Source organism: Salvelinus namaycush, chromosome 7 (genome assembly GCF_016432855.1).
Source record: "Salvelinus namaycush isolate Seneca chromosome 7, SaNama_1.0, whole genome shotgun sequence".
In the NCBI taxonomy this organism is placed as follows: Eukaryota; Metazoa; Chordata; class Actinopteri; order Salmoniformes; family Salmonidae; genus Salvelinus; species Salvelinus namaycush.
The window spans coordinates 24196482-24220600 of record NC_052313.1 but is presented as its reverse complement, the minus strand read 5'-3'; the positions used below and the strand labels follow the sequence as shown (position 1 = coordinate 24220600).

Below are 24119 nucleotides of genomic sequence, written 5' to 3'. Positions count from 1 at the left end.
TGGTGAAAGCAGCCTTTGATCTGAGGAAATGTCTGTGGCGGGAGCAGGAAGAATGCAGCTCTCTCTTTCCTCTCTCTCTCTCTCTCTCTCTCTCTCTGCTCTGGCCGTGTAGAGTGCAGATGGAGGGTGATAGTGTCACCATTCATTTGCTGGCATTGCCAGTCGGCTGACTGGGAGTGGAGAGGAGGAACACATGACTATTTCATTAATATTTCAATGAGCATGATACTTATGTGTGTCCTAAACCATATAAATATTAGTTGGCTGACTTTTGAAACGTACAGTGCTTTCAGAAAGTATTCACACTGCTTGACTTTTTCCACATTTTGTTTTGTTATAGCCTGAATTTAAAAATGGATTAAATTTAGATTATTTTGTCACTGGCCTACACACAATACCCCATAATGTCAAAGTGGAATTATGTTTTTGGACGTTTTTACAAATTAATTAAAAATGAAAAGCTGAAATGTCTTGAGTCAATAAGTATTCAACCCTTTTGTTATGGCAAGCCTAAATAAGTTCAGCAGTAAAAATGTGCTCAACAAGTCACATAATAAGTTGCATGGACTCTGTGTGCAATAATAGTGTTTAACATGATTTTTGAATGACTACCTCATTTCTGTACCACACATACGTAAGGGCCCTCAGTCGATCAGTGAATTTCAAACACAGTTTCGACCACAAAGACCAGGGACAAAGACCAGGGAGGTTTTCCAATGCCTCGCAAAGAAGGGCACCTATTGGTAGATGGCCAAAAATAATAAAAGCAAACATTAAATATCCCTTTGAGCGTGGTGAAGTTATTAATTACACCTTGGATGGTGTATCAATACACCCAGTCACTACAAAGATACAGGCGTGGGGACTTTAAAACCGTTACAGTTTAATGGCTGTGATAGGAGAAAACTGAGGATGGATCAACGACATTGTAGTTAACTCCACAATACTAACCTAAATGACAGAGTCAAAAGAAGGAACCCAGTACAGAATAATAATATTCCAAAACATGCATCTTGTTTGCAACTAAGACACTAAAATAATACTGGGGGGAAAAATGTGGCAAAGCGATTCACTTTCTGTCCTGAATAAAAAGTGTTATGTTTGGGCCAAATCCAACACATTACTGAGTACCACTCTCCATATTTTCAAGCATAGTGGTGTTTGCGTCATGTTATGGGTATGCTTGTAATCATTAAGGACTGGGGAGTTTTTCAGGATAAAAAGAAACATAACGGAGCTAAGCACAGGCAAAATACTAAAGAAAAACTGGTTGTCTGCTTTCCACCAGACACTGGGAGATGAATTCACCTTTCAGCTGGACAATAACCTAAAACAGATGGACAAATCTACACTGGAGTTTCTTACCAAGAAGACCGTGAATGTTCCTGAGTGGCCGAATTACAGTTTTGACTTAAATCTGCTTGAAAATCTATGGTAAAACTTGATCAACAACCAATTTGACAGAGCTTGAATAATTTTGAAAAGAGTAATGGGCAAATATTCGACAATACATGTGTGCAAAGCTCTTAGAGACTTACCCAGAAACACTCACAGATGTAATTACTACCAAAGGTGATTCTAACATGTATTGACTTAGCGGTGTGAATACTTATGTGGTATTTCTGTATTTCATTTTCAATACATTTGCAAAAATGTATAAAAACATGTTTTCATTATGGGGTATTGTGTATAGATATATTTAATCCATTTTGAATTCTGGCTGTAACACAACAACATGTGGAATCATTTCTGGAGACACCGATAACTTCTATGGAATCTGGCATCTATATACAACTTCTGATGAGCTTTTACAAAACAGAAGTTTGAATATCAATCTAAGGTCTTAGATGGACTGTAATATCTCACACTATCAAAGAAGAGTTAATGTACTTATTTCCTCTATATGTTTTTCTCCCCATTTGTCTGTGTAGGCCTCCTTCGCTGGCCGGCAGCCCGGCGTTCTCCGACATCTCCCTCATCCGGATCTCCCCCCACCGGAACCCCTCCGTGGGGGCTGAGTCACCATTTAACCCTCCGCACCCGTACATCAACCCCTACATGGACTACATCCGCTCGCTCCACTCCAGCCCCTCCCTCTCTATGATCTCTGCAGCCAGGGGCCTCAGCCCTGCAGACGGTAAGTCCCCACACTCACAACACACTTGCTGCTTCCCGAACACCACCCTGTTCCCTACAGTTCCCATAGGGCACTGGTCAAAGTAGTACACTATATATGGCCCTGGTCAAATGTAGTGCACTTTATTGGGAATAGGGTGCCATTTGGGAGGCTGAAACTCTTCCTCTCATGAGCCCCCATACAGTCATGCATTATGTTAAGGCATACAGAGTCCCACCATATCCGTTGATTCAGATCAACATACTACATACTTTTCTGTAATCTATCTTTCACTTGACTATAAATCCCAGCGCTAGCTAGCTGTACTTAAAACAATGCAATGTTGTACAGTACCACAGAGACCTGGCCCTCAGAGTCCCTAAGGGCCCTTAGCTTTGCAGGAAAATGGTCTACTTTGTTGGTGATCAATAGGTTCAGCTATTAAGAGTGTACAGTGTTGATCCCTGTTATGAGGTGCTTCATGTCAATCAAAGGTCATGACAGAGGTGACTGCATTCATTTACTTGAACTGTGTGCACGTGTCTGTCTGGCACGTGCACATGTGACTTTCTTTTGGTGTGTATGTGTGTGTGCAGCACGTGTAGCGTGTGACTGTGTGTGCGTAGGGGGAGGTTTGACGGAGGTTCTTCTCTTTGATCTGGGGAGCAGTGGACCTCTGGAGGATGCATCAGGGAGCAGGGGTCATGTACAGAGAGAAGTAGAGGGAGGCTCGGGTTCAAGGACCAGGGAGGGTAGGGTTAACAAGGGTGCAAATGGGCTACGTCTGAAATGGCACTAGGGCTCCGGTCAAAAGTAGTGCCCTGCATAGGGAATAGGGTGCCATTTGGGATGCTGGCATGGTGCCCTGCAGGGACCGTTTTGGTTCCAGTCATAGATACAGACTGGGAAATCAATTACTTTCTGTAGTGTGTGTGCTTTTAAACATTATCAGCAGTGCTGCTCTGCTCCATCCTCCTGGCCTGGAGCTTTAATTGAAGCCTGGAGCTCACTTACTGAACAAGGCCAGCCTCCCCTACCTCTCCCAGGGGCCATTGGTAATCACAGCCTTGGCTGGCTGTGTTCCATTCAGCTCGAGGAAAAGTTGAGGTGATTGTATTTGAGGCAGTTGAACGGAATGATACGAGCACGCTGTTATGACATTGTCACGATACAAAAATCAGCTCATGTGGCTTGGTTACTGTCCCGGGTGCAGTCAGCTATGTGTGTGCCCCAAATGGCACCCTATTCCCTGTGAAGGGCACTACTTTTGACCAATAAGGCTCTGGCCAAACGCAGTGCACCGCATATGGAATAGGCTGCCATTTGAGACATGACAGGGTCTCCAACTAAGTCCCTCAGTTGACCTCTGAACTACAGGTCCTATTAGGCCTTTACTGGTCTCCTGCCTTGTCCTCAAGTGCCTTTGTGAAGAGTTGGATAGAATGGGGGCACTTCCTCTATGCAGGAACTGAGAGCCTCTTCTCATCCTGGTCTCCCACTCTCAATCGCTCCTCCTCTCAACATGCGTGGCGCTCTGTGCTTTAACGCGAGGCGGGCACTTTGGAAGGGGGTTTTATTCCTAGTTTCTCTATTACAGAGGGAATTCTCTGCTAGCGTTGCGTCACATCAAAATGCTCTTTGTGCTACATCAACTGTAAAAAATGGGAAAGGAGGCAACTATTTTAATCAATCAAACAGTTAATTAACCTATCAGCCTTTTATGTTGTGAGTGTATTGTCGCGCATATAGGTTTTCTCCTATTTCAGTCTGCACAGATGTATTTTTACTGGAAGTACATCTGAATAATTATGAATTAATTAGCTGAATTGGTGGAAGATTTGAAGTGGGTGGGATTTAGTACCACCTATCTCTTGCTCTTTTTTTCATCTACCTCCCACCATCACTCTCTCTAACCCTCTCACTCCTCTTCTTCTCACACTGGTGGTGACAGAGACTGTACTTACCCCTCTCATCCCATTGTTGCTCTTAAGGAGGGCCCTGTGACACCACCTACCACCAACTCCCGAGGCACACTGAGCTGCTTCTCCTCCACGTCAAATGCCACACAAGTCCCCCATCCTCCCCACCCCACTTGCCCCCAGGATGGCACTACCCATGCCAGGAAATTCTGCAAAGCCCTTTCTGCGTACGAATAGAGAATGAGGCACATTACAGTTGAATGCAGAAGCAAAACTAAAGCGGAACAACGAAGACAATTAAGAAACTCCCCCCTCCACTTAAGACATAATACCCAAACCGAATTAATTTGGGAATTTCTTCTTCCATCCAGTGAACCAATCAGAGATGCATATTGCCAGGCATACAGGCCGGCCTTGAGAGGAGATCTTTTCATCCCGCGTTTAATTTCTTTATTTATTTCTTCTCTTCTTTCTTTAAAATGGGAAGAAAAATAGAGGAATTAGCCGTAACACTTTGTGGGCTAAACTGATTTCATATTTGCATCCAAAACCACAGTGTCAGTCTTTTGTTCTCTCTCTTCTCTCCCCCTCTTTCTAGCCTTTTCTTGGTTGGGATATTTGCATATGGAATATTTTTAGGATACGGTTCAAGGACTTATAGCTCTCTATAACTAAGGGAAGAGGTTGGAAAGAGGCAGATTCAGAGGGGGAGAAAGAGAGAGAGAGAGAGAGAGAGAGAGAGAGATAGTGGGGGAGTGGAGGAGAGAGAGAGAGAGAGTGATGGAGATGGAGAGGGGGCAGATTCGGAACGTGTTGCTGTTTCTTTATGCGTGCAGATCTGGGCAGATTCGGAATGTGTTGCTGTTTCTTTATGCATGCAGATCTGGGCAGATTTGGGAAATGTGTTGCTGTTTCTTTATGCATGCAGATCTGGGCAGATTCGGGAAATGTGTTGCTGTTTCTTCATGCATGCAGATCTGGGCAGATTCGGAATGTGTTGCTGTTTCTTTATGCATGCAGATCTGGGCAGATTCGGAATGTGTTGCTGTTTCTTTATGCATGCAGATCTGGGCAGATTCAGGAAATGTGTTGCTGTTTCTTTATGCATGCAGATCTGGGCAGATTCAGGAAATGTGTTGCTGTTTCTTTATGCATGCAGATCTGGGCAGATTCGGGAAATGTGTTGCTGTTTCTTTATGCATGCAGATCTGGGCAGATTCGGGAAATGTGTTGCTGTTTCTTTATGCGTGCAGATCTGGGCAGATTCGGAATGTGTTGCTGTTTCTTTATGCATGCAGATCTGGGCAGATTCGGAATGTGTTGCTGTTTCTTTATGCGTGCAGATCTGGGCAGATTCGGAATGTGTTGCTGTTTCTTCATGCATGCAGATCTGGGCAGATTCGGAATGTGTTGCTGTTTCTTTATGCGTGCAGATCTGGGCAGATTCGGAATGTGTTGCTGTTTCTTTATGCGTGCAGATCTGGGCAGATTCGGAATGTGTTGCTGTTTCTTTATGCGTGCAGATCTGGGCAGATTCGGAATGTGTTGCTGTTTCTTTATGCGTGCAGATCTGGGCAGATTCGGGAAATGTGTTGCTGTTTCTTCATGCATGCAGATCTGGGCAGATTCGGAATGTGTTGCTGTTTCTTTATGCATGCAGATCTGGGCAGATTCGGAATGTGTTGCTGTTTCTTTATGCGTGCAGATCTGGGCAGATTCGGAATGTGTTGCTGTTTCTTTATGCGTGCAGATCTGGGCAGATTCGGAATGTGTTGCTGTTTCTTTATGCGTGCAGATCTGGGCAGATTCGGAACGTGTTGCTGTTTCTTTATGCGTGCAGATCTGGGCAGATTCGGAACGTGTTGCTGTTTCTTTATGCGTGCAGATCTGGGCAGATTCGGAATGTGTTGCTGTTTCTTTATGCGTGCAGATCTGGGCAGATTCGGAACGTGTTGCTGTTTCTTTATGCGTGCAGATCTGGGCAGATTCGGAACGTGTTGCTGTTTCTTTATGCGTGCAGATCTGGGCAGATTCGGAACGTGTTGCTGTTTCTTTATGCGTGCAGATCTGGGCAGATTCGGAATGTGTTGCTGTTTCTTTATGCGTGCAGATCTGGGCAGATTCGGAATGTGTTGCTGTTTCTTTATGCGTGCAGATCTGGGCAGATTCGGAACGTGTTGCTGTTTCTTTATGCGTGCAGATCTGGGCAGATTCGGAACGTGTTGCTGTTTCTTTATGCGTGCAGATCTGGGCAGATTCGGAATGTGTTGCTGTTTCTTTATGCGTGCAGATCTGGGCAGATTCGGAATGTGTTGCTGTTTCTTTATGCGTGCAGATCTGGGCAGATTCGGAATGTGTTGCTGTTTCTTTATGCGTGCAGATCTGGGCAGATTCGGAATGTGTTGCTGTTTCTTTATGCGTGCAGATCTGGGCAGATTCGGAACGTGTTGCTGTTTCTTTATGCGTGCAGATCTGGGCAGATTCGGAATGTGTTGCTGTTTCTTTATGCGTGCAGATCTGGGCAGATTCGGAATGTGTTGCTGTTTCTTTATGCGTGCAGATCTGGGCAGATTCGGAACGTGTTGCTGTTTCTTTATGCGTGCAGATCTGGGCAGATTCGGAACGTGTTGCTGTTTCTTTATGCGTGCAGATCTGGGCAGATTCGGAACGTGTTGCTGTTTCTTTATGCGTGCAGATCTGGGCAGATTCGGAATGTGTTGCTGTTTCTTTATGAGTGCAGATCTGGGCAGATTCGGAATGTGTTGCTGTTTCTTTATGCGTGCAGATCTGGGCCTTTTGTTTCTCATGGAGTTTTAAGGAACAGAGTGAAAGAGCAGGTTGAGTATCTGCATCCTGCAGCCCTGCTGCGCTCCATAACACACACACACACACACACACACACACACACACACACACACACACACACACACACACACACACACACACACACACACACACACACACACACACACACACACACACACACACACACACACACACCCCTAGACTTACCCATTGGCAAAACAACATCGGATGAGATATGATATGCATACCTGCATGAATGAACAATTCTGTTTAAAACCAAGATGTACAGTACTGTAAACTCTGAGTAAGCAGCTTGAAATCCCATCTGGGACCTAGTACACTACCTCAAAGCATGTCTGCGTCCCAAATGACACCCCACTCCCTATATAGTGTACTTTGTAATGCAGATCATGCTCCTCATACATCAGTTCTGTTCCACTCTATACATGATGGTGTTGCTAATGTGCTCATTACATTACATTACATTACAGATGTGCTGAGTGTTGATCTACTGTAAGTTGTCATGTATTTGCAGGTGTTTTGTGGTAGGCGTTGTAGGCCTCTCTTATGGTGTCATTATCTCACCTAACATGCATGTCTACCCCGTCCCCTCTTCCCCCCCTCTCTCTCCCTCTCTCCCTCTTTATCTTCCTGTCCTATCTGCCTTCCCTTCACCTCCTCCCCCCTTCCTTAGTTCCTCACACAGGCCTGACCACTGCAGAGTACTACCACCAGATGGCTCTCCTGGCGGGCCACCGTAGCCCCTACACGGACCTCCTCCCCTCCGTGGCCTCCACGGCCGGAGCCACCAGCAGTGCCCTGCACATGGAATATCTGCAGGCCGTGGAGAGTAAGTCTGCACTGAGCTCAACATACTGACCCAAACTTCCAAATTCAATGGCTGTTTGTGTGTGTGTGTGTGGGGGGGTCTCTGTGTGTCTGTCTGTCTGTGTGTGTCTGAATATTGCAGATAGTGCAGGGAGAATAATACACCTATCTACATCAATCTGTTTTAAATGGAGCAAAACAACAATCCTACCAAACGAGGAAGGAGTAGCAAGCGATTCTAAACTGACATGATTTAAATGAGCCATTGTCTTAACGTGCTGGGCTCAGGCCTGCCTGTGCAGAGGACTTATGCTAATGAGTTATTTTAAAGTGTAAATAGGAAATTAAAGGCACACTGAATCTTAGGGAAGGTCGGACAGCCTCACCCCTCTCCCTTTGATGAGAAGGTATTTAGTCAGCCAGCCGTCGCTTTCATGGAAATCCGGGGTGAAATCACCCCCCTATTCCTCCGAACAAACTAATTAAAACTAGCCAAACTTGCACGGCTATCAGAAAATTAATTGCTATTAACTGGGAATTGGAATGTCTCACCATTCATCATCACAGGGAGAAATCCTTTCTTCTGTGTCAACGTTTAAGATTAATAGAGTGAAACAAAACAATTAGGGCCACAGTTTAAAATGGGAGATGATGCCGTGGCTATGCTAGCTCTTCACTACTTCACAATCGCCTGTGATCATTGCCAGTAATAACTCGTTGTGTTTCAACAATGTCTGCTCCACACACACGCCAGGAAAATTAACACTTTAAAGCTCTTCCTTTGTGATATATCGTTTTTAGAGGAGAAAAAGGCATATAGAGTGTGGCGTTATCATATCAAGAGGTTTTGGCTAATAATGGGGCCTAGTTGCGTCGAAGCTATCATAGTTTCAGTCAGTCTACTTCACATCAATGTAATTAGCTTAGGAGAGTGCCTGCTTAATGAAACAATGGTGCTGTCCTGGCTGTTTGGGGCTTCAATGGACCATTGTCACATGTTTTTACGCACTAATTAGCTAGTGCTATTAGCTAGCTCTAATAGTTTGTGCTATGCTAACATCTGTATTTGAGCTGTATAATTAAAAATGTGGCAATTTTTCTATTGCAATAGTTTGTTGTGTTTTTTACCTAAGGTAATTGTAAGCTTACTGATCAAAAGGTCCCATCCTGTCCTTCCAACCGCCCCTTGAACCCTAAGAACGACAGTGTTTTATTTAATTCAATTCAGTTGAGGTAGTGGTTGGACAGTATAGCTGTGTTAGTTTTCATATTGCTGCTAATTTATGCCCATGATTTATCATGTAGGGTATGTCCAGCGTATTGTTTAGAGGAGGAGGAGAGGAGATGGGGAGAGGAGAGGTGTTGTGAGAGTGCCAGAGGCCTCTTAGGTGGCCCTGTTTTGGGCTCCAAGCTCATGGTTTATTTTTACTGCCGTCAGTCAGTCTAGCCTGTCTGGCCCCTCCCTGTCCCGTCCGTGTGAATTAATGACGCTGTGCCTAACCAGCCGACCCATCCATAAATCACGGGGAAATTAGAGGGACACTCCGGCTACCCCGCTACGGGCCACGACGCTCCCCTCTCCCTCTCTTCTACCTCTCCCTCTCCTCTCCTCCTGGTTGGGCCATTTATCATGTGGCTGCAGCATTAATAAACACAACTCCCAGGAGGCTCATGCTGTGATGGGACAGCCCCCCTCCTCTACCCCCTCCGCGGTTCATTCCCCCCCCTCCCCATCCTAACTCACCACAGGTGGAGGCAGTCCCTCACCCGTGGACGAGGGGCGTAGTTTTTAGGAGGTTCGTTACAGAGAGATGCGTGGGGGATGTGGTTTGTGAGAGCGTTCCACAGGTCGACCAGGGGGTAGGAGTTTGACTGAGAAGTGTGGCTATCGCAGGTTCACGAGAGTCAGTGTTTGCTTGAATACAGCTGGATTTCCGAGGAACAAATTCCTCAAGTGACGAACACATTTTCTGAGTTGTATTGTTGTCAGAGATTGTGTGTATGGGGGGGGTTGTATATGTGAGTGTGTGCGCCCAACCCCCGTCTCTGAGACGTCAAAGAGACAGAGGCAGGTTTTTATAGAGGCCAGAGCGGAGACAATGTAGAGAGGTTCCTCTCTCCTCTCTTCCTGGAGCTCCATGCTCTAAATACAGGCCTACGTATGCCAGAAACTTCACCACACACACACACACAGTCAGAAACAGACACGCAGACATACACACACGCATATGTACAACTGATTTCCATGTGAATGGATGCCTCTGTAATCGCTGGATGTGTCAGGCGAGAGCGAGCGTTTGAATTTGAGGGAGGGAAGGATGGAAGGAGCGAGAGAGGGAGGAAGGGAGTGAGTACAGGGTAAGCTGGTTTTGTTTGCCCACGACAAAATAGAAAAGGAAAAACAGCTGAAATGTTTTTCCCTACCGAGTCTGAGTCACAAAGTCATTGTGTCAGTTCACGCACAAAGCGCAACATCCCCGCAGTGTCTTCTCCCTCTGGTTTCTCCTCCCTCCGCTTCTTTACTTCTCCCTCTGGTTTTCCCTGTCTTGTTTGTGACATCTCCGAGTGAAAATACAACAAAAGTGATTTCTTAATCTGTACATGCGGCTCATTGTGTGTGGAGAGAGAGAGAGAAAGCAATAGAGAAAGGCAGTGTTGTTGGCTGCTTGGTACCTTTTCAAAGCCACTCATAGTAATTCCATTCAACATTGACTGCATTTGAGTACTTGATTGCCATAACCCAGTCAGTAAAGAGCTTTGACATAAAAGGCATCCCTGTGTTGTCTTATATGAAGTTCATCCATTGTCAGTTGCACACTTTCATTCAAAATAACCTTTTGTTTGTTAAATGAATTAGGTATGTCTCAGTCAGTGAAGCTCAGTCTATGGCCCCTCTATGTTTGTCTGTGTTTTTTTACCTTTATTAAACTAGGCAAGTCAGTTAAGAACAAATTCTTATTTTCAATGACGGCCTAGGAACAGTGTTCAGGGGCAGAACGACAGATTTGTACCTTGTCAGCTCGGGGATTTGAACTTGCAACCTTTCGGTTACTAGTCCAACGCTCTATACACTAGGCTACCCTGCTGCCCCACTTTGGTTGAAGCCAAGACAAACCAATAAGACAAGCCAACAAATCAACATACAAAACACGTATATGATAAAACACAACAGATTAATTAATCTCTCTCTTTCACCTAGTAAGTTTCTATCCAAAGAGGTTCTGTGGACTGCAGCTTCTTTGGGTCTAATGTCTCTACTCTACTGCCGTCCTCTCCTGCAGGCTCTCGGTTCCCCAGCCCCAGGCTGACAGCGAGGCCCAGTCGGAAGCGGGCCCTGCCCATCTCTCCCCTGTCGGAGCACAGCTTCGACCTGCAGACCATGATCCGCAGCTCGCCAAACTCCCTGGTCACCATCCTCAACAACTCCCGCTCCAGCTCCTCCACCAATGGCTCTTACGGACACCTCTCTGCCGGGGCCATCAGGTACGGGATAAGGCCTGCAAAATTCCAGTAACTTTCCCCAAATTCCCAGTTTTTCCAGAAATTCTGGTTGGAGGATTCCCGGATTTCCTGCTTATTTCAGCGATTTCTGAAAAACCTGGGGATTTTGGGAAAGTCGGGTACGGGATGATAAAAAAAGGGCCAACATCGTACACAAACATATCTTTCGGTCACTCTGGAGGACTGTGGGTAAGGGGATGGAGGGCCTGGGGCAGAGCCTATGTTTGTGTGGGATGTTGTTCTAGTGGAGGCGAGAGGAATGTATTAGGATGTGGTGGACCAGTGAGGTTTCCCAAGGAAAGGCAAACAACATGGGAGGAGGGCTGGCTTAGAGTCAATAAAGTTGGCTATACAGCACGGACAGATTTGTCACCAGGCTACTGTGTGTGCGTGTGTCTCCTCTGCGCCCCATCTCCTGGTGGGCCTTGTTCACCTATTTACCCAGTCTCCCTGGAGGCATGTGTCAGTCATCCACACACCCTCCCAAACACCACCCCCCTGATACACACTATCACCGAAATGACAGAGAAAGAAAAAGAGAGAGGGAGATCCATACCCGGAGCCATTGATCAGCGATCTGAAAGGAGAACCTGATCAATCACAAGCCACTGTGGCCCATGTGACAGGGCCAATGATAGGGCCCCCAGACTGATGAGTGATATGACAAGCGGATGGGCCCCCAAATGCGTCTCGGCCCATTGATTTCCACTCGGTGTCTGTAATAAGCTCAGCAGACATATGGGTCCGGGCTGAGAACAGGCGTCAGGCAGGCAGAATGAATGGAGGCCCACCACGCGTGACTGCTATTGAACCCATAGAGACTTGTGTTTACCTGGCGCTACCTCTGTTTATAGAGAGAGCTTTTACAGTACGGTGGGTGGTTTGGATTCTGTTTTAATCTATGGTGTATGTAAACACCCTAACTTTAATGTAGATCTATGGGGAAGGAAGGGTACCCATGATCTAGGTCTTTTACAGTAGGGGAAAGCTAGCATGCAGACTGTGCAATGTGAAGTGACTGTAGTTATAGACTATGCCTGATTATACTGTTGAGTTTGTACACAGTGGAGAGATGATGTAGTTTAACTAAGGTTGCACATTTCTAAGGCTCCCTATATTTTTATCCTTCTGATTCCGGGAATCCGCAAATAGGGATTTCCAGAAAACCTTAGAATTTTGGGATTATTATTATTTTTTTTTACATTCAGGTCAATTAAGAACAAATTCTTATTTACGATGACGGCCTGGCAAGGGACCACAACAGTAATTCACGGTGCTAACAAGCTGAACATTCATTGCCAGGGATCTGTCTTTGGCCCTGTGGCTCCAGTGTTACAGCAGCATCACAGCTCCTGTCAGATTGTCCTCAGGGATGAGGAGCTAGCCCAAAAAATCTATTTATTCACCCTCTCCCTTTGTTTTCCCCTCATTTTGCCTCGGTGCCATTGCAATTGCCATTTCAAATACGTCAGAATGTATTTTCATAGAGGTACAGTAAATATTGATAATGGGAAAGGTTGTTTAAAAAAAAATCCACCACCTGCACAAAGTCTTGTTGTATGTTGTTGTATGTTTCTCGTCAACTAAATACTAATCATGATATTGTTTCCCTCCAGTCCGGCTTTGAGTTTCGCTTACCCTCCCACCCCCGTGGCACTTCAGATGCACCAGCAGCTGCTTGGTCGGCAACCAGGGATTGTGGGTTCTGCATTCGGCCACAGTCCGCCCCTCATCCACCCCTCCCCGGCCTTCGCCACCCAGCGTCCAGTCCCTGGCATCCCTCCCCCTGGCCTGACCCCCAGCGAGCGCTCCGTCATCTCCAATGACTCCTCTCAGGTGAGAGACTTCTCCCTCCACCGCGGCAGAAGCCTCTGCGATTCATCATCACAGGTAATAGATAGATAGCGCTGCCATGTGCTAGCCGCGCGCAAGCAGCTTCCCGGGTAGCCTACACAGGTACAAGGAACAGACAGGAAGAAGTAGAAGCAGGCCACTCCGCGCTCTGGCCTCATGGGAGTGGGGGTCCGCTGGATATGTTGTTTTGGACTGGGAACGTCGTTCCGGAACGTTCTGTTTCACGTGAGAAACAATAAGGGCCTTGTTAGCATAGGATCCCATCACTGACACCATTAATCACACAGGAGTAATACAAGGATTAAAATTGGAATATTGACATGGATGGATGGATCCCACAGTGTTTCCCTTTACCTCTCTCCATTCCTAATGTATGTGGGGGCTTGCATTTCAAGCAAATATTCAATTATTCCTCTATATTTATACCTTCCAATTTTGGGGGGATTTTTTCAACATGGCATCTGGTACGTTCTTCACCCTCTGAGGTTCCTAGTTGTGTTAGAGAACTATATAAATAATCTTCTGAAACCATTCCACCGTTCTGTCCAACCCTGGGGAAACAACCAGCATCATATACTATCTTGCATTTCATATACTACCAATTTCATTTGTTCTATTTCTCCAAATGCAATTACACTGTATCTATTAGCAGGATCTCAGTGACTCTAGTGTCAAGATGTCTGACTGTTAAATGGAAATGACATTCCATATTCCTTGGGTAAACATTCTAACTAAGAAGTCTAGTTACACAGACACGAGCCAAGGAATCTTCCAGGCCAGTTCAGCTTTCCTTTTTCCTTTTTTATTTCTGGCTCGCCTGCCTTATAACAGGGAACTTCCCTTTGGCTCTCAGGGCCAGTCCGGCCAGAGTCAGGTCATCCAAAGGTGAAGCCGGGTAGACAACCCCTGTATAAAATCTTTGGCTTATTAAATTGCCTCGAATTTAATAGTCAACAAGCTGCGTTATGCTCCCTTTTATTAGGATGAACTAGATCCCTTGAATAGTATCAAACAGAATGTAATCATACAATTGAATGTAAATGTTAATTTATGCTCGTCATTTATGGTCATTCGATCATGAAGGATGTTGAAGTGAAGTTATTGTGGTTGTTTCCTACAGACCAAACCCACTAGTGAGTCAGCGGTGAGCAGCACTGGGGACCCCATGCACCACAAACGCTCCAAGATCAAACCGGACGAGGAGCTACTCAGCCCAGGGGCCGTATGTTGCCAGGTGAATTGAACTGCTCCACCATTTATCATGTAGTCCAATGAACAGATACTCTTATCCAGTATTAGAAAAAGGGGTGTGCTTACGGTATTATATGCTAGAAGACGAGATGAAGATAATGAACAGAATTGATGGTTTACTGCGCCGGCAGCCGTAGAATAGGATGTGGCGCTTGTACTGTTCAATTCTGTTCACACAACGCATAAACGGGCGTGCACACATACACACACACTCAGTCATTCACTCAGACGGAGAGCTTTGGGGCCAATTATGTGACGTACTGTAAAACTATTTATTTATTTGCCTGTTTCATTCGGCTGCTTGTTCGGGCTACCGCCTCAGAAGCGATAAGCCACATTGATCTTGGCGACACCAGAAGGAAATTGTTTTCCTTTTAATCAGATGCTTAAGTGAATGGAAAAAAATGAAAGAGAAATTAGACTGCGTGTTTTCTAAAGGGCTTTCTGTGTGCTTGTGTCTGGAATGAGGCCTCTAAAGTGACTCTCTGCGCGTACAATAGAAGCAAGCCTGTAGACTCAGAGATCCACATTCGGTGAATGAAACTATTTTCTCTGTTCTCTCTCACACACTCTCTGTTTCTCTCCATCTCTCTCTGCCTTCCCCTGCCATTGCAGGTCGGTACTAGCAGTAGAGCGAGGTGTTTTTTACGAACCATAACTTTGCCAGAGAGAAACCTTGTACACCCTAGGCTCCCGTGTTACAGTCTCCAGTACTCTCCAGGCTGCCCAGTCATGTAATGTTAACGGTGACAGTGAAATATGTCTTGACTAATGGAGCAACCTTGAGCAGGAAGTTAGGGTTAGATTCCTGAAATACTCGGCTCAGACCTGTCGTAGCTCAACTCCCAACACAGAGCAGAGCTTTCAGTGCTACATTTCCGCTCCCAGACTCACGTTTTACTCCCTGTGTGCTGAACAAGTCCAGATTCACACGATTACACCTGCGGAAACGTGTAACAGAATCAGCCTGGTTGGTTAGGGGAGGGTAGAGTAGGGGGAGAGAATGTTTTGGTTGTGATATGACTGTGGACTTGACTCAAGAGTGTTGTAAGGAGGTCTGTGAATAGCATGCGTAACCACAGTCTTTTACTTAAACATATATATATTTTCAGCCCAATAAGTTCCGAGCTGACATGGTCTTACTTACTGTATACAATATTTCAATTTCGGTTGTTCTCTGCGCTCTAACTCTTCTCTAGTGTCTCAATGGTTAACCTCTTGGACAACCAGGTACATTTTGTAAAAAAACACTTGTTCTCACCTGACAAAAGTGAGGTGGCAGGTTAAAAAATGAATACGTTGCCTGTCAGTGACGTGTCTTTTGATTTAGATTTATTAGGATCCCCATTAGCCGACGCCAAAGGCGACAGCTAGTCTTACTGGGGTCCGACACGTAACGAAAAATACATTACAGACAAAAGATTTGACAATTTACATACATTTAAAAACATGAACATGTAGTGTGTGTACATCTATCAGTTACACATACATGTCAGTACATACACACAACAAGTGGGTCACACACTTTATTTGTTTTTTTGAAACCAGGTTTGCTGTTCACTTGCGCTATATACGATGGAAGGGAGTTCCATGCACTCATGGCTCTGTATAATACTGTACATTTCCATGAATTTGTTCTGTACCTGGGGACTGAGAAAAGACCCCTGGTGGCATGTCTGGTGGGGTAAATGTGTGTGTCAGTGCTGTGTGTAAGTTTACTATGCAAAACAGTTTACTATGCAAAACAATTTGGAATTTCCAACACATACAAAGAAGTGATTCAGTCAGTCTTTCCTCAAATCTCAGCCAAGATAGACTGGCATGCATAGCATTAATATCAGCCCTCTGATTACAATGAAGAGCAAGATGTGACGCTCTGTTCTGAGCCAGCTGCATCTTAACTAGGTCTTTCTTTGCAGCACTTGACCATTTGACTGGACAATAATCAAGATAAGATAAAACTTGCTTTGTGGACTGTGGTGTCAAAAAAGCAGAGCATCTCTTTATTACGGATGGACTTCTGCCCATCTTTACAACGATTTAATCCACACCATTCATTACCAGATTCAGCTGAGGTCTAGAATTTAGGGAATGATTTATACCAAATACATGCTCTTAGTTTTAGAGATGTTCAGGACCAGTTTATTTCTGACTATCTATTCCAAAGCTGATTGCAACTATTTTTCGTTCAGTGACTTCATCAGCTGTGGTTGCTGATGCATATATGGTTGAATCATCATCATACATGGACACACATGCTGTGTTTAATGCAGATGGCAAGTCATAGGTAAAAATAGAAAAGAGTAGAGGTCCTAGAGAGCTGCCCTGCGGTACACCACACGTTACATATTTGACATTAGAGAGGCTTCTATTAAAGAAAACCCTCTGAGTTCTATTAGATAGATAGCTCTGAATCCTCAATATGGCAGAAGTTGAAAAGCCATAACACATACGTTTTCTCAATAACAGGTTATGGTCAATAATATCAAAGGCTGCACTGAAATCTAACAGTGCAGCTCCAACAATCTTCTTATTATCAATTTCTTTCAACCAATCATCAGTCATTTGTGTCAGTGCAGTACATGTTGAGTGCCCTTCTCTAAAAAAAAGTCTGAAAGTCAGTTGTTAATTTGTTTACAGAGAAATAGCATTGTATTTGGTCAAACATCATTTCCCCATCTGTTTTCTAAGAGCTAGAAAATTAGAACCAGTAAAGGACACTTTACCACTCTTGGGTATTGGAATGACTTTGGCTTCCCTCCAGGTCTGAGGACAAAGACTTTCCTCTAGACTCAGATTAAATATATAACAGATAGGAGTGGCTATAGAGTCAGCTAACATCCTTAGTTGCTTTCCATCTAAGTTGTCAATGCCAGGTTTGTCATTATTGATTGATTTCAATCATTTCCCCACCTCTCCCAAACGTACTTTACAAAATTCCAACGTACAATGCTATTCTTTCATTATTTGTTTTTTATGCATGATGATGGCTCACTGTTCGTTGTTTCCTGTCTAAGTCTTCCCACTTTGCCATTGAAGTAATCATTCAAATAATTGACATCAAATGGTTTTGTGATGAATGATTCGATGAAAGATGGATTTGAATGAGCCTTTCTGTCCATAATTTCATTTAAAGTACTCCAAAGTTTTTCTCTATCATTCTTTATATCATTGATCTTGGCTTCATAATAAAGTTTCTCCTTCTTTTTGTTGAGTTTAGTCACATCATTTCTCAATTTGCAGTACGTCAGTCAGTCAGATGTGCAGCCAGATTTATTAGCCACTCCTTTTCCCCAATCTCTTTCAACCATACAGTTTTTAATTTCCTCATCAATCCATGGAGCCTTAACAGTTCTAACAGTTTCTTAACAGCTGCATGTTTATCAATAATTGGAAGAAGTAATTTAATAAATTCCTCAAGTACAGAGTCTGGATGCTCTTTGTTAATCACAACCAATCAACAAATATTTGTGACATCATCCACAGAAGAGTCACAGCAAAATATTTTGCATAATCTCTTATACACTAGTTTAGGCCCTGTTTTTGGAACTTTGGCTTTCCTGGACAAAGCCACTATATAGTGATCACTGCAACCAATGGGTACGGATACAGGTTTAGAACAAAGTTCTACAGTATTAGTAAAAATGTGATCAATACATGTGGATGATCTTGTTCCTGTGTTTGTAGACACACTGGTAGGTTGATTAATAATCTGAACCAGATTACAGGCACTGGTTACAGTGAGAAGCTTCCTCTTAAGCTTGATGATAGCTTGATGAAACCAGTCAATATTCAGGTCCTCAAGAAATTAGATCTCTCTGTTTACATCGCATACACTATCAAACATTTCACACATATTATTTAGACACTGACTGTTAGCACTTGATGGCCTATAGCAACACCAATAAAAAGCTTTAGATGTGCAAGGTGAACCTGCAATCACAACACTTTAATAACACTTGGCATAAGATCTTCTCTAAGCATTACAGGGATATGGCTCTGAATATATACAGCAACTCCTCCACCATAAGCATTCTTCTATAGATGGTATATCCTTGTATTGCTACTGCTGTATCTTCAAATAAATGATCTAAGTGAGTATCAGAAATGGCTAATATATGAATGTTATCTGATTTATTGATTGAATGTTACCAAGTTATTGATTTCATGAACCTTATTTCTAGGCCACATATAATATGGGCTATTTTCAGCCCTTTACTGGGTATCTTATCAGAGATAGACATAATATGGAAAAGAGCAAACCAAGCAAGAGAAAAGTATATACATTCAGTAGTCCATTAATCAGTTGGTGTTTGTAAGTGTGTGTGTGTGTGCTGTTGGGTTGAAGCTACAAACCCATAGGCTTGGCACTCTCATCCCTTCCAGGCTTTTGGGAGGGAGGGTGGACAATGAGCCTGTCTCTGGCAGCGTTCATGGCTGGGATAAGTTATTTCCTCTTCTGGCACACAGCTTCAGGATTGTCCTCGTTGAGGAAGATGTACATTCCTCTCAAGTTCTTGGCTCTTTCCAGAACAGCTACCTTGTCCTTGAACCTCAGGAACTTGACCACTATCGGAATGGACCTGTTATCTGGTCCGGTGGTGGGTTTTCCAGTCCTGTTTTCCAGTCCACCTATATCATCCCGTGGTGTCATGTGGAGATTCTGCATTTCCATCCACAACAATGTTGTTCCGCCTTGATTGTCCCTTGAGATAATGTGATTTCTCTGTCATTGTGAACACGGATTCCCATACAGAACGGATGTCCTCTCTTAATGACTTACAGATTACTTTCACCTTGCCGTTCTCCTGTTTAAACTCATCAAGCTGACCCTGGGAGGACTTTGTTGAGGTCCTGGACCTCTCTGGTCAGGTCATCCATTGTTTTATTAGTTGACTCCACCAGATTTTAGACACAACACACAACAGCCATGTTATTGTTGTTGTAACAACTGTTTGTAGAACTCTTTTTGTTAGTTGAAAAGATCCTTCACCTGTGATAGAGAGACACCACTGTCCTCAACGGTACTCCCGCCGGCTTTGGTCTTTGTCATAGTAGCAACATAGGTTACGCCGTTACTCTTCGCAGTTCCAGACAGGGCGGGTCACAGGGAAGATTGAAAACAACAAACAACAAACATCAGGGATATAGACAGCCACAAGGCCGGGACAATCCCCGTTCCCAGCCACAATGGCTAAACGCATCACGGGCTGCGTTCTAAACCTCAAGAAAACCCCACTAGCTTGATAGGCAGCTAGCTAGCAGCTAGGCTAGACCTGGCCTTGGTCAGCAGGATCACTGGACAGATAGTGGCGGTCCCAGCAACTGATGCCAACCGTGTCGCGGTAGCTAGCTAGGAACCAAACTTTTTCAATAAACTTTAAAAACATTCTTTCCCTCATTTTATTCAACTGTTACCGTGCACCTGCAGAAAAGATAGCTCAGATGTGCGAGTGCCTTTGGAATTTTAAAACTTTCCAAAACAACATACTTTCCAAAACAACAAACAGAGCTCTCCCTTGTTCCACGTTCAACAAAAAGTGACGCGAGTGAGGAAATCTGTCCTCGCTGTAACACTGTCAGTGTTTGGTTATTGTAACACGGTCAGTGTTGGGTCACTACTGTAATACTGTCAGTGTTGGGTCTTTGTAACACGGTCAGTGTTGGGTCACTACTGTAATACTGTCAGTGTTGGGTCTTTGTAACACGGTCAGTGTTGGGTCACTACTGTAATACAGTCAGTGTTGGGTCACTACTGTAATACAGTCAGTGTTGGGTCACTACTGTAATACTGTCAGTGTTGGGTCACTACTGTAAAACAGTCCGTTTTGGGTCCTCTTTTGTAACTCTGTTGTGTTTCTGTACTGTAGGACCATCCTGATGGGATGACTCTTGTGAAGGAGGAAGGGGACAAGGACGACAGCAAGCAGGAGCCAGAGGTGGTGTACGAGACCAACTGCCACTGGGAGAGCTGCCACCGGGAGTTTGACACCCAGGAGCAGCTAGTACATGTGAGTACCTGGTCATTCAGTATTGAAGCCTTCAATTCCAGGAGGCAGAATCAATAGGAGACTATGGCGTCTGGTTTTGCGATACTACCTCTGTCAATTTCAAGTTCAAAACGTTATGACACATTTAGAATGCAGATACTGTGCAAATAATAGAGCAGTAAGTAGGACACCGGGTGTAGAAGTCCATTTTAGGAGCCCCCTCCTCCAAGTCAACTGGTCCTATAGTTCTCCTGGACTTCTGTCCCCAGTCATAACACCCTCGCCACACTCTGGTCCAGCAGCCTCCCCCTGTATGTCACCATGTTCAGTGTTCAGTGCAGAGTGTTCTGCAGCCTACAGGCGTTGAGTAATGCCCTTGCCGGATTCCAGATTGGTTTCGGGGACGATGGTTAATGGGCTCAAAGGCTGCCGAGCACGTCTCTGTTGTGCTACGACACTAACTGATTTGGCCGGCACTGACTAGACTAAATCCTGCACAACCAGGCCGTGAGCCTCCACTGTTCTGTACTGTCTACAAGTCTGTACCGTATTGACTGTAATATACTCCCCCCATCTGTCATACAGCTCCTCACACTGCCCAGGAGAGGGATGACTCTCATCCTGTAGAGCCTGAGGGCCTATTCTTAACCCAACTATTAATGATATTGCTGATGCCGTTGGTGTTGGTCTGGTCTCCCCTGTGACCGGCTGTGTGCTACTTACCACTAGGCCCACTGAGAGGGGAGATTTGACTTCACTCTCAGTGTTTGATACATGAGAGCTGGAGCTGAGGGGCTGATGGTGAGAAGGAAGCCACCGTGGTGTCCCTTTTAACTACATGTATCTTCAAGCACACACACACACACACACACACACACACACACACACACACACACACACACACACACACACACACACACACACACACACACACACACACACACACACACACACACACACACACACACACACACCAACCACCCCCATCAGCACACATCTGATAGATAGATCCCCAGCTCTCCACGGCTGTCTATCCCGGCGTCTGACATTGCAATCCGCGGCCGCGGCGGTAACCCCTATCTATAATTGATATCCTCAGTGCGGAATGGGCTGCCTCCTGCGTTTGAAGGGCTCTGCTTAAAGGTTGAGGATCTTGACAAGTTCTTGCCCCTGTTTCCGGGGGGCAGGGCGATTTGGGCCGGGGTGAGGGGGGTGCATCATACTGGGTAAGAGCTTGTTCACTCTCCTTTTAGTTCCACCAGGTGAACATCTGTTTTACCCTAACAATGTCCGCTCTCCACACACTAACTACCCTAACCTCACATAGGTTTCACTGCTGTGCATCTGAGAAGAGATATTGCTCCATGTCAGGAAATAATCAACACGTCCTCATTGTCTTTTCCCCTTGCAAGTTCACTCAGAATAGTTTTTTTCTCTCCGTCATTGTATTTTATTTCTCATTTTATATGCCCATGCAGATAGGGTTAGCCGGGACATGCTAATGAAACTATTTGCCTAGCGAACCCCTCCCCTCAAATTCAGCGAGCGGGGGAGAAAACCCTCTTATCTCCAACCCTCCCCCTCCTCACCCCCACCCCCTTCAGTAATAGGATAAGTATAGTATTTGGACCACAGTGTCTCTCCTCTAACGCTGGGGGGGGGGGTTCCATACAGCCAAACAATGGGATATCCCTTCCCCCTTTATTTAAGCTCGTCTTATAGAATGGTTATGGGAAAAAATGATAGAATATGCTTCCAGCCTGGCTTTGATTGGTAGTGTGAGGTAAAGTTAACAACATAGTTTTCAGTTCTGATACATTTGGAATTGTTTGATGGTTTTCTATCGATTGTTCTTTGTCAATAGTCTGATATTAGTGAGGTAAAAACTCTCAATTAAACGGCTATTTGAAACAAGTGAGGTAAGTTGTACACTTCAAAACTACTATTTGAAGTGTTAAAAAAGTGACGGTTACGTAGATGAAGATGAATTGGAATTCAAATCTGCCGTACACCACCCTCATTGCTTTCCACCTTGTTCAAAAGCGGCTCCTGTCGCGCTCCTGATGCACATTTTTAACACTCTACAAATGCACTCGCGCCAGGACACGCTGTGCCCGTTCCTTTATCATCCGCGTTTAAGCGCTCTCGGTGCCGCCGATAAGATAAACATCGCATCTACGCAATTTAGCTCACTTATCTGGCATACCCAGTCAGCAAAAGCGAGGCGGGTGTCAATTTTCAGTTGCTGTATTTATTTAATTTCTTTCTCCCTCTCTATCACTTATTTCAACTCTGCCTCTCAACATCAACCTCCCTTCCCCCACTTCACCCTCCTCAAACCCCAATACCTTTTTTAGCATCACTCTCCCGCTCGTTTTCTCTCCTTTTCCTCTGTACCCTCCGAGGGAGCACTTTTAAAGATAAGCGGTTGGTGCTGGATTCTTTAAAGTCTCTGTCTGAGATGTTTGGGGGGTTTTGAACTGGGGTGGCTTTGGAGAGATGTTGCAGAGTCTAAGTTGGCGGGTGGGGGGGTCAGAAAGGGTCTCAAATGGGGTGACCCTGAGCTAGGGTGTGTGTGTACCTGCATGTTGAAAGTAGCGGTCAACTTCTACTCCCCCCCCCCCCCCACCTTGATACTGTGCTATTCTGGGTCATCTCCCTAGGTGGCGTTGTAATGTCCTTGTTCTTAGATGGAGATGGCATGATGTTAGCATTAGCTCCCCCCGTATACAACCATGCTATAAGGCGGTGGTTGCAGCCTGCGTGCCTCCCCGGTGTTGAGGGGAGATAAAGTTGGGCTCAGTCAGAATGCGGCCCCCTCTCCGCCTGCTGGCGCAGCCCTTTAATTGGTAAAATGCAGATTCTTTTTTGATCAGGAGAAGGATTAGGCACCTTATCTGTCTGGAGTATCTTACTCCAAGATGAAAAGGCTGTGCTGAATTACACATGCCAGTTCTAACCCCCCTCCCTCCCTCCTCCACTCCCTCACTCTCTCCCTCCCTCCTTCCCTCCATATCCCTCCCTCCCTTGCCTCTTTTTCCCAATTTTTTCTTTCTTTGCACAAAGCACTTCAGCAATTGACATCACAAAAGAGCATATGATTTATTAGGCTCTGTTTGATAAAGCTAAACGGTGTTGCGGGTCCCACAGCTTAGTGAAATTGCCTTGTAAACAGGCCCTATTTTCATGCACGCATGCATTCTAATGTATGTCCCAGAAAGAGTTTGATAAGGATGCACTGTAGACGGATTTTGAAGTGGTTGGGGAAAATGGAGGAAAGTGGCTAAGTATTGATGGGATTCTGTGTATCTGGTGTGTTTATGTGTATGCATGTGTAGCTATAATACATGCACAGCAAATTCTCCAGGGTTAAATCAACACAGAGTGTTAAGTTTAACACTGAAAGTGTGGACCCGTATAGACAGTGGAACAGTGTTAAATTAGCACTGTCCTTAGTATAATGCCTTATTTGCATATTTCCCATGGTGCCTTGCCTTTCAAGTGAATTGTAGAGATACCACCTATTACTGCATTTCTTAGTGACAGAGACATGTTTGTTGCGTTCATCCATTTTCAGTCCTTTGGAATTCACCAAGATCCTAAGCGAGTATGTTAACATTAAAATGTAATTCTTTAACACAATACAATATGTATTTTATAAGGCCTTATTTTGAGGGCCTAGATTTACCCTAATACAGTGGCCTAAAACGCATGGTTTACAGGCGACAGCAGGCCTGCAAGTCACATTACACTGGCTTGCAAAGTGACCTGTAAATCCTATTGGAATCTAGTGATGTTACGTTTGATACTGGAGCTCTGAGGCATGCGTCGAAATCGCTAAGCGGCTAACTTCGA

The 24119-nt window shown here is 44.8% G+C and overlaps 1 protein-coding gene across 1 annotated transcript in view; it reads left to right on the top strand.

Annotated features, from left to right (window-relative positions):
* The window catches only part of LOC120051119 (transcriptional activator GLI3-like), a 129219-nt gene that overhangs the window by 90836 nt on the left and 14264 nt on the right, over positions 1 to 24119 (top strand). The window contains exons 5-10 of the mRNA XM_038997791.1: positions 1932 to 2137; positions 7535 to 7690; positions 10950 to 11151; positions 12786 to 13005; positions 14144 to 14257; positions 20145 to 20285. Of these exons, the coding sequence (XP_038853719.1) occupies positions 1932 to 2137; positions 7535 to 7690; positions 10950 to 11151; positions 12786 to 13005; positions 14144 to 14257; positions 20145 to 20285 (1039 nt within the window). The remainder of the gene's footprint in view (positions 1 to 1931; positions 2138 to 7534; positions 7691 to 10949; positions 11152 to 12785; positions 13006 to 14143; positions 14258 to 20144; positions 20286 to 24119) is intronic.